The 9,300-nt window shown below is 39.6% G+C and overlaps 1 protein-coding gene across 3 annotated transcripts in view; it reads left to right on the plus strand.

Annotated features, from left to right (window-relative positions):
• Positions 1-7,026, plus strand: part of adam15 (ADAM metallopeptidase domain 15) — a 38,870-nt gene extending 31,844 nt beyond the window's left edge. For 2 of the 3 annotated variants that reach the window (XM_049582976.1, XM_049582978.1), the window contains 2 exons: positions 1,467-1,615; positions 2,369-7,026. In XM_049582976.1, coding sequence (XP_049438933.1) covers positions 1,467-1,615; positions 2,369-2,432 — 213 coding nt within the window. In that variant the 3' untranslated portion in view covers positions 2,433-7,026. Of the gene's footprint in view, positions 1-690; positions 757-1,466; positions 1,616-2,368 lie in introns of all 3 variants that reach the window. The other variant, XM_049582975.1, reaches the window with a different exon arrangement.
• The last annotated feature ends 2,274 nt before the right edge of the window (positions 7,027-9,300 follow it).

Genomic DNA, 9,300 nt, shown 5'->3' on the forward strand with positions numbered 1-9,300 from the left:
GGGAACTGTTCCCTATTCCTCACCCTCTTTTCCCATGTGTCTTTAAGTGACAGTTTTTTAAACTGGTCCAGAGAGCTGCAGGTGACAGCAGTGAAACAGGCTGTGATGTCACCAGTCATGCAGGTTTCCTCCGTCAGTTTACGTCCATTAAAAGTGTTTTTACCACTGACAGACTCAGATTGTTATTCTGAGAGTCCGACAGCATCACGGAGAGATGAAATGTTTCTATATTTTTCACTTGTCCTTAAAAACATGGACACATGGGAAAATAGGGTCAAAGTTGAAAAATATCAGAGCTCTGCTTTACGTAACAGATCAGAGTACTTCTTCCTCCACTGGTGGAAATATGTGTCCAAGTTCAAGTTGAGCTCTGAGAGTGAAACTGCATGTGTGCACTCATCAGTCTGAGTGTGACTTTACAGCATGATGGTTTTACATTTTCCTTCCCTTTTAATGTTTCTACCTGCATGCAGCACTTATAACGATAAAGTGCCTTTTAAGATAATTTAATTCTGTATTTATAAATGAGTTGAAGTGTGTAAACGTCTGTGAACGCAGCAGCAGAAAGTCAAACAGACAGAAATCCTCTCAGCATGTTTGTTTCCTCCTGACTGCATCAAACAGGAAGTGTAAAGCATCTTCCTCTCACAAAGCTTCACTCTTCTCTCTTCCTCCTCACTAACCTTCCAGCTGCTGGTGAGTCGCCCAGCTCCGCCCAACAAGCCCCTCCCCCCTGACCCCGTCACACCTGGACAGGTACACTGCACCTGCATGCTGTTAGCTGTTAGCATGTAGCACGTACGTTCTTAGCATGTAGAAAGAATCTGATCCACTGAATGAAGTGATGAGAGGGTGACGTGTAATCCTGCCCGACTGAGCGCTGTGATCTTTGTTCCTGATTGATGAATCGTGATCTGATGGATTGATCATTGTGATTGTTGATTTTAGCGTTGAATCAGGAGTCAGTGAGTTTCAGGTAAGATGTGGTTTGATGATCAATAATTGGTGGAGGTGATTGATTGGAGAAGGTTGCTGGGGTCACGTCGGGTGTTCAGTGAAAATCAGCACTTCCTGTACATTTCACATTAAAAGTTTCTTTGTCACTAAAAGGCTTTTAAATTGAAACCTGGTTGCAGCAAGTGTTAAAAATTATTTAAAGTAGATTTAAAGAAATTTTAAAAATGACAAAGTAGAAACAGCTCGACGCATGTGAGTTTGAATACAGTGTGACATCAGTGTTTAAATATTTCCCTCATGGAAACACCGTCAAGCTGAAACATCTCTGATAAGTATGAAGTGTTAAATTGATAAATCCAAATCGGAGGTAGAACAGGATGCTGTAACTGATGTTTATGTTGCTGTAAATAAGGTGAAAGTTAAAGAGAGTAAAAGTCAACACTGGCGTTGGAAACGCACCTTTCTGTTGCACTAAGGTTCATATTTATTTCCCATGATTCTCTGTTCAGGTCCCAGTTCCACCCAAACCTGTGGTGCCCATAAAGCCCCGCCTCATGGCGCAGCCACCCCATCACCACATCCCCCCTCACCCCGGCTACCCCACCAACACCAAACCTCCACAACACGCAGCCGTCGCACCTGCAGCTGCTCCCAACAGGTGAGAACGTCACAGCAATCAGAGATCCAGACCCTCAGAGTCATTTACACAGGTGTTCTTCAGGAAGTCACAGCATCAGTGGAAAGTCAGGAAATGATAAGAAAGTCATGACTTTTATTTTTTTTAGAAAGTCAGGAAATTTTTGAAAAGTGAAGACATTTCTAGAAATTCTGAACATTTTTTAAAAGGAAAGATTAAAAAAAAAAATTATTATTTGATTTTAGAAAGTCCAGAAACTTTTATAAATTAAGGAAATTATATGAAGTCATACAATTTTTGAAAGTCAGAAAATTTTCCAAAAGACGGGACATTTTCAGAAATTTGCAAAATTTTAAAAAAGTTTGGACTGTTTTAGAAGGTTAGGATTTTTTTTAAAAGACAGGACATTTTAAAAAGGAAGGAAATTTCACAAAAGTCAGGATTTTTTTTAAGTTAGGTTTTTTTTTTTTAGAAAGTCATGACTTTTTGAGAGTCTGGAAATTTTTGAAAAGTCAAGACATTTTTAGAAATTTGCAAAATTTTTAAAAAGTTGGGACTGTTTTACAAAGTCAGGAAATTTTTTAAAAGTCAGGACATTTTTAGAAAGTCTTGTTTGAGTTTAGTCAGTAAATGTTATTAATCAAAGGAAGTCATTTTTCTACAAATAGTGGAATTGACCAGGTCTACTGGAAACAATCAAAAAAAGGATAGATACCAAAGAGAAGATAAAAATACAAAAGTAAATTGAGAAACCTTTTTGTTGTCTCTCTGCAGACGACCTCCTGCTCCTCCGCTCCGACCCACAAACCCTCAGAAAGTTGACACGTCGCCGCTTTAACAGAGAGTAGAGACTCTGAATAAAACTTTCCTTTGTTCGGCCTGATGAAGATGATGAAGATGATGATGACTTTATTATCCAGTTTGCACTCAGTCGTCGGATTTCTCACTCAGTCCTTCATGAACTCTAGATACTGTAAATAAAAGTTAACGTGCCTTGCTCAGCAGCACCTCGGCAGTGATCACGTGGACGCTCGGGACCGCCGGCTGCTGGAAATGATGTCACATTAAAATGTCCCGGTGTCGCTCACACAGGCCCCTGCAGGGGGCGCAGTGCCTTCAGAGCTCAAGGACCCTGAGATGGGATCAAACCTGTGATCAAAGTACAGACTCTTCAGTAGAGTGGTTCCCAAACTGTGGTCCAGGACCCTCTGCAGGACCCCAAGGAGGTCAAACATTATTTCTCTTTGTTTCTTTTTCTTTCTTTCTTTGTTTTTTTAGTAAAACCGAATGTAGAAGGTTTTTCTTGGCAGGACGGACAATTTACGTTTCAGGTGGATGAAACTTTCTCAAGTAGGATTACATCATCATCATGGAGTTATAATCTTTTAACCTTTTATTGAACTCAGTGTTTTTAAATGAAGTGTCATCAGATCGGACGAACCTTCATCAGACGGTATCAAATCACAGATGAGTCCTCTGACAGAAGATATTTGGCATCCCAATCTAAATAATCATGGAGTTTGTGACATTTTAAAGACTTGAGATCCTGAAGCTGCCCTCCAGGATTAAAGGGATAGTTAGTATATTTTTGAAGTTGGGTTGTCTGATGTACTTATCCACAGTCAGTGTTTTACATGCAGTCACTGTCAGTCGGCACAGCTATTTTAGCTGCCTAAAACATCTATAACTGTTTGACATTGAGAGTATTCTTTCACAGTTTTATCTTTCTGTCAGACAGCCTGATCTAGCCGTCAACGGTTTCAGTTCCCCGTCTATGCTCTCGTCACAGCTGCCACACTCCACTAACAAAAACAGCGATTTAACATGGCTGAACACAGGAGCTGCTGGTCTACTGAGTTGGTGTTACTGTGTGACTGTGGTGAATCTGAGCTAACAATATTAAACGTCAGACTCGCACAATAACACAAACAAACTAACTGGTTGAGGCAGAAGTAGACCTGCAGCTCCTGTGTTCAGTGAGCTAAAATTACTGTTTTTCATTACAGAGTCAGAAAACGCTGTCTGACAGAAGGTAAAGCAGTGAAAATATTCTAGATATTACAAACACTTCGTCTGTTTCTTATTTTTAAGGTTGAGACTTTTTAAAGTGGCTAAAATATGTTATGTTGCTGACCCCTCCTCAGCAGTACATTGCTTAGCTTTCTTATCAGACTCCAGTCTGCTTCTCCAAACTGAAGGCGTGCCGACTGACATCTACCCTTCGTATCACGCTGACTATAGATCCCGTACAACCCCACTTTAAAAAAAACCCCTTTAAATGTTTGGACTGACAGCAGATGAACCGCGCTGGGTTTGAGGCTCTGACGGGGGAAGAAATCTGAGATTTACAGAATGGAGGTTTTGAGAAAGAAGTTTTTAGAAAAATGTAATATTTAAAATAAATCAAGACTAAAGTAATATTTTGAGATTGAAGTCATCATAAATCAAGTTGTACTATTATCCGAAAGTTGTAATATTACAAGAGAAAAGATGTTTTGACAATTTTATTCATAATAAGACTTTAGAATTAGAATTTAGAATGTTTCTACTTTGAATTTAACCTTGCACCTTTATTTTAAAATTACATTTGGACTTCCTTTCTCGTCGTGATCTCTCAGATTTTTTCACCCTGATGTTCAGTCTCAGTATTTTAACTTGTTAAATCTCTGCGTCATCGTACTCGCTGACTGCTGGAATGAATCAGAAGGATTTCCTGATCATGAGAATCTCCTTGGACCTCAGACTTTGTGGTTCTAGCTTACTGGGGCTGCTGGTTCTATCCCAGTTCACCCAGTCTGTTTCTGCTTGATCAGGTTTTTATTTTTCTAACTCGCCTTGAGATTTCTATCTCAGATCGTCAGGAATGTTCGTGACGTTACGCCAAAGACGAGCTGGAGATAAAAGATGCTGTGAGATTCATCTGAGCTGTGATTTTATGTTGAAGGAAAATCTGTTTATTTGCCTTTTTACCAGCTGAAGTTTTTCATTTCTACAAAATAATAACATTTCCAAAACCTGTGAGAATTATAAACTATGTTTCTATAAAACCCTTAAATACATTGAACACAAGACGAAGCTCTCAGCTGTAGGAGAACTTTGACTAAATGAATATCTGGAATCTGATCAGAGAACAAGTCGACAAAATTATGAAACTTAAATGTTTGTTATTACTTTTTTTGTGCTTCAGAAACTTTTCTGTTCTTAGTTCGGTTTTTCAGGTGAAAAATGAGACAAAAGACAAAATTTTTCATAAAGTCAGAGCAGAGTTTGTCCTCTGCTTGTTATAAAATAAGGTTCAAATTAAAATGAACCTTGATGAAACAGAGCAGAGGTTTAAGAAGGTTTGTGACTGATCTGTTGCCTTTTGTAGTTTCAGTGTTGCTGCTGTTTGTCCCGTCATGTTTCACTGTGAAAGTTTTCCAAACTTGAAGAGCGTTGCAGGTTTTACTCCCGCTCCTTCAGTGTCTCCAGTCCTGATTCACATGTGTGTTAGACTAAACTGTTCACAGTCGGGCAGAGGTGGAGGAAGTACTCAAATCCTTTACTGCAGTAAAAGTACGAATACCACACTGTGAAAATACTCCACTACAAGGAAAAGTCCTGCATTAGTAAAAGTTTGTGAGCATCATTAGGAAAGTCAGTCCATTAGAGTAAAATGTTTTTGGATTTTTATTTATTTATTTATTTTTTTTGCTGTAGATGTTTCAGGTTGGGCGGCACGGTGGTGTGGTGGTTAGCACTCTCGCCTCACAGCAAGAGGGTTGCCGGTTCGATCCCGGGCGTGGGAGCCCTTCTGTGTGGAGTTTGCATGTTCTCCCTGTGTCAGCGTGGGTTTCCTCCAGGTGCTCCAGCTTCCTCCCACAGTCCAAAGACATGCAGGTTAATTGGTGACTCTAAATTGTCCGTAGGTGTGAATGTGAGTGTGAATGGTTGTCTGTCTCTATGTGTCAGCCCTGTGATAGTCTGGCGACCTGTCCAGGGTGAACCCTGCCTCTCACCCGATGTCAGCTGGGATAGGCTCCAGCCCCCCCGCGACCCTCAAGAGGATGAAGCGGTTAGAAAATGAATGAATGAATGTTTCAGGTTTGGCTCATTTTAACTCCTTTACATCCTGTTGGGTAGTTTAATCTATAGCAATGCATCATGGTCTATGAGACCATCATATGTTTGTAGTGTGGCTGTCCTGTGAGAACCATGTATCTCTAAAAAGTCAGAAAAACAACCTGTTTTCAGCTTTGGGACGACTGTTCAGTTGATCCAAGAGGGTTTCTAAAGAGTTAATTTAGCTTAAGACAGAGAATTTAAATAATGATGCATTTTATTTAAAGGCACATTTCAAAGCACTAGAGGACCCCTTACAAGACACAATTAAAAGAAAAAAAATTTGATGTGGACCTCAGAGGACAGTGTACTGTCCAGGAAGACACCCAGACTCTTAACCTGAGAGGACGGACGAACTTTGGAGTTGTCAATTAGAGAGAAACTATGCGGTTTAGCTGAAGTAGATTTAGTACCCACAAGGAGAACCTCAGTTTTATTACTGTTAAGTTTAAGGAAGTTGTACGAGAGCCAAGATTTAATATCCAATAAGCTGTCAGAAAGGGAACTTGGTGGAAGTAGGCTTGGTGGACAGATAGAGCTGGGTGTCATCAGCATAGCAGTGGAATTGAATACCAAATTTTCTAAAGATATGACCAAGAGGTAGAAGGTAGATAATAAATAAAAGGGGGCCGAAGATGGAGCCCTGAAGAACACCACTATTAACTGGAAAAGAGCTGGATCTGAAATTTCTAAGTTTGTGAAAGTGTTGAAAGTGTATTGATTACTTTAAACATTTCAGTTCAACGGAAACATTCAACACATTTAGAGAGTCGTGGTTTTTACTGGACAGGAAGTAGATTAAACAACTGTCGTCTGTAAAGTAACTACATCTACATCGTGCAGTAAACAGTACAATATTTACCTCTGAGATGTGGAGAAGTGTAAAGTAGCATAAAATGGAAATACTCAAGTACATCTACCTTGAATTCATATTCAAATACAGAACTTGAGTAAATGTTCTTACTTCGACCTCTCAATCTTTTCTCACAGTAGAGACAGAATATTTTTCTACTTTGAATTTACTCGTGTCTTTAAGCTCCAACTGTCACTACAAAAGGCAACAGCTCATCTAAAGAATCATTGGTTGTTATATTAAACTGTAGAAATGTGAAAAATCATTTGCCCCGCCCACAGGAAGTGATGTCACTACTCATGCTGGACAGAAAACTCGCTGCAGCAGAACTGAATGTTTTCACCTTACGATCCTTAGACACTGATCATTCAGGCTGATTGATCGATCAGCTGACTGACTGGTTTTCATGCTGTTAGCGTCCGTTGTGTTCACATGTGCTGCTAGAGGAAACGTCCTCAATAAAACTGTTTCTACGTTATCTCTGTTCACGTCATTGACAGGTTGAGTTAAAATACATGAACTTGATGAAATATTTAATGCAATTACTGACATCATAGTTCTCTTATTAATCTACATTTACTTATTTTTCTGTTTTAAGACTCACAGACAGAAAACCTCAACCTGAAGGACGACACTCAGGAAACGATCTGAAGAGACTCCAACACCAGAACATCACAAAGTTACCAACAACGTTAACAAGCTAACAGCTGGCTGAATGTGCAGTTATTATTAGAAACCAGGCCAGCACAGTTTTCAAACATGTAGTTGAACCTTTTATGGCACTGCATCACACTTTCTCCACTAGACAGGCGCCCTACAGGGCACCTCATCACGTTTTCTCTAATGGAGGGCCACCCCAGAGGGCACTGCATATATTTTTTCCACTGGAGGAGTATCCTTAAATGCACTTGATCACGTTTTCTCCACTGGAAGGGCACCTTAGATCAGTGGCTCCTAACTGGTCCAGCCACAGGGTCCAGATTTCTCCTCAGTCATTACTTCAAGAACCACACAGTGTGATATATTCAGCGTCATGTTTGTGTTTGTTCATGTTGTTGAGCTAGTTTGCTGTCTCTGTCATTGAGATGTTTGTTAGTCACTCACTCTACAGCAGGAAACAGCACTTCAAAATAAAAGCTCTGTGTTGGACATTCATTATACCACTTCAAAATGGCATCTTAGAGGGCACTGCATGTTTTTTTCCACTGCAAGGGGACTCTCATTTTCTCCAATGGAAGGGCATCGCATCTTGTTTTCTCCAATGGAAGGGCATCGCATCTTGTTTCCTCCAATGGAAGGGCATCGCATCTTGTTTCCTCCAATGGAAGGGCATCTCGTCGCATCTTGTTTTCTCCAATGGAAGGGCATCTCGTCGAATCTTGTTTTCTCCAATGGAAGGGCATCGCATCTTGTTTCCTCCAATGGAAGGGCATCGCATCTTGTTTCCTCCAATGGAAGGGCATCACGTCTTGTTTTCTCCAATGGAAGGGCATCGCATCTTGTTTCCTCCAATGGAAGGGCATCACATCTTGTTTTCTCCAATGGAAGGGCACGCATCTTGTTTCCTCCAATGGAAGGGCATCGCATCTTGTTTCCTCCAATGGAAGGGCATCACATCTTGTTTTCTCCAATGGAAGGGCATCGCATCTTGTTTCCTCCAATGGAAGGGCATCACGTCTTGTTTTCTCCAATGGAAGGGCATCGCATCTTGTTTTCTCCAATGGAAGGGCATCACGTCTTGTTTTCTCCAATGGAAGGGCATCGCATCTTGTTTCCTCCAATGGAAGGGCATCACATCTTGTTTTCTCCAATGGAAGGGCATCGCATCTTGTTTCCTCCAATGGAAGGGCATCGCATCTTGTTTCCTCCAATGGAAGGGCATCACGTCTTGTTTTCTCCAATGGAAGGGCATCGCATCTTGTTTCCTCCAATGGAAGGGCATCTCATCATGTGTACTCCAATGGAAGGGCATCGCATCTTGTTTACTCCAATGGAAGGGCATCGCATCTTGTTTACTCCAATGGAAGGGCATCTCGTCGAATCTTGTTTTCTCCAATGGAAGGGCATCGCATCTTGTTTTCTCCAATGGAAGGGCATCGCATCTTGTTTTCTCCAATGGAAGGGCATCGCATCTTGTTTTCTCCAATGGAAGGGTCCTCTAGAAGGTACTTAATATTTTCTCCACTTGTAGTAAACCCCAGAGGGCACGTCATCATGTTTTATTTGCCACAGGGCGTCAGAGAGCAGTCTGTTTTAAATTGCAAAAGGAAAATTTAACTTGAAAATGAAGATACTCTTTACAGTTTAAATTATTCAGAACTGTATACACATGGGCAAATATAAAACACTATGAACTAATTCAAAATTTGTAAAATAAAAAATAAAAATAAATAAATAAAATAAAATAAAAAAATCTTTGTTCTTTATTCACATTAGTTGTCACCATAGTAACTACTGTTCTTTCTGGCGTCCACACAAAATGTAAAAAATAAGACATTACATTATGTCATCGTAGATCATTTACAACATCAACAAAACTATAATATATAAAATGAAATATATAAAACTAAGAAATACTACTAATAATAGTAATTATTATTATTATTATTATTAGTAGCAGTAGTATATTTTAGTTTTATATATCATTTTATATATTATAGTTTTGATTATTTATTTATTTTATTAAGTTTTATTTATATATTTGTTTAAAATTAATTTATTCATTCAGTTAATTCAATTAATACATGATGAT

The sequence above is a fragment of the Epinephelus fuscoguttatus genome, linkage group LG8, assembly GCF_011397635.1.
Source record: "Epinephelus fuscoguttatus linkage group LG8, E.fuscoguttatus.final_Chr_v1".
Classification (NCBI taxonomy): domain Eukaryota; kingdom Metazoa; phylum Chordata; class Actinopteri; order Perciformes; family Serranidae; genus Epinephelus; species Epinephelus fuscoguttatus.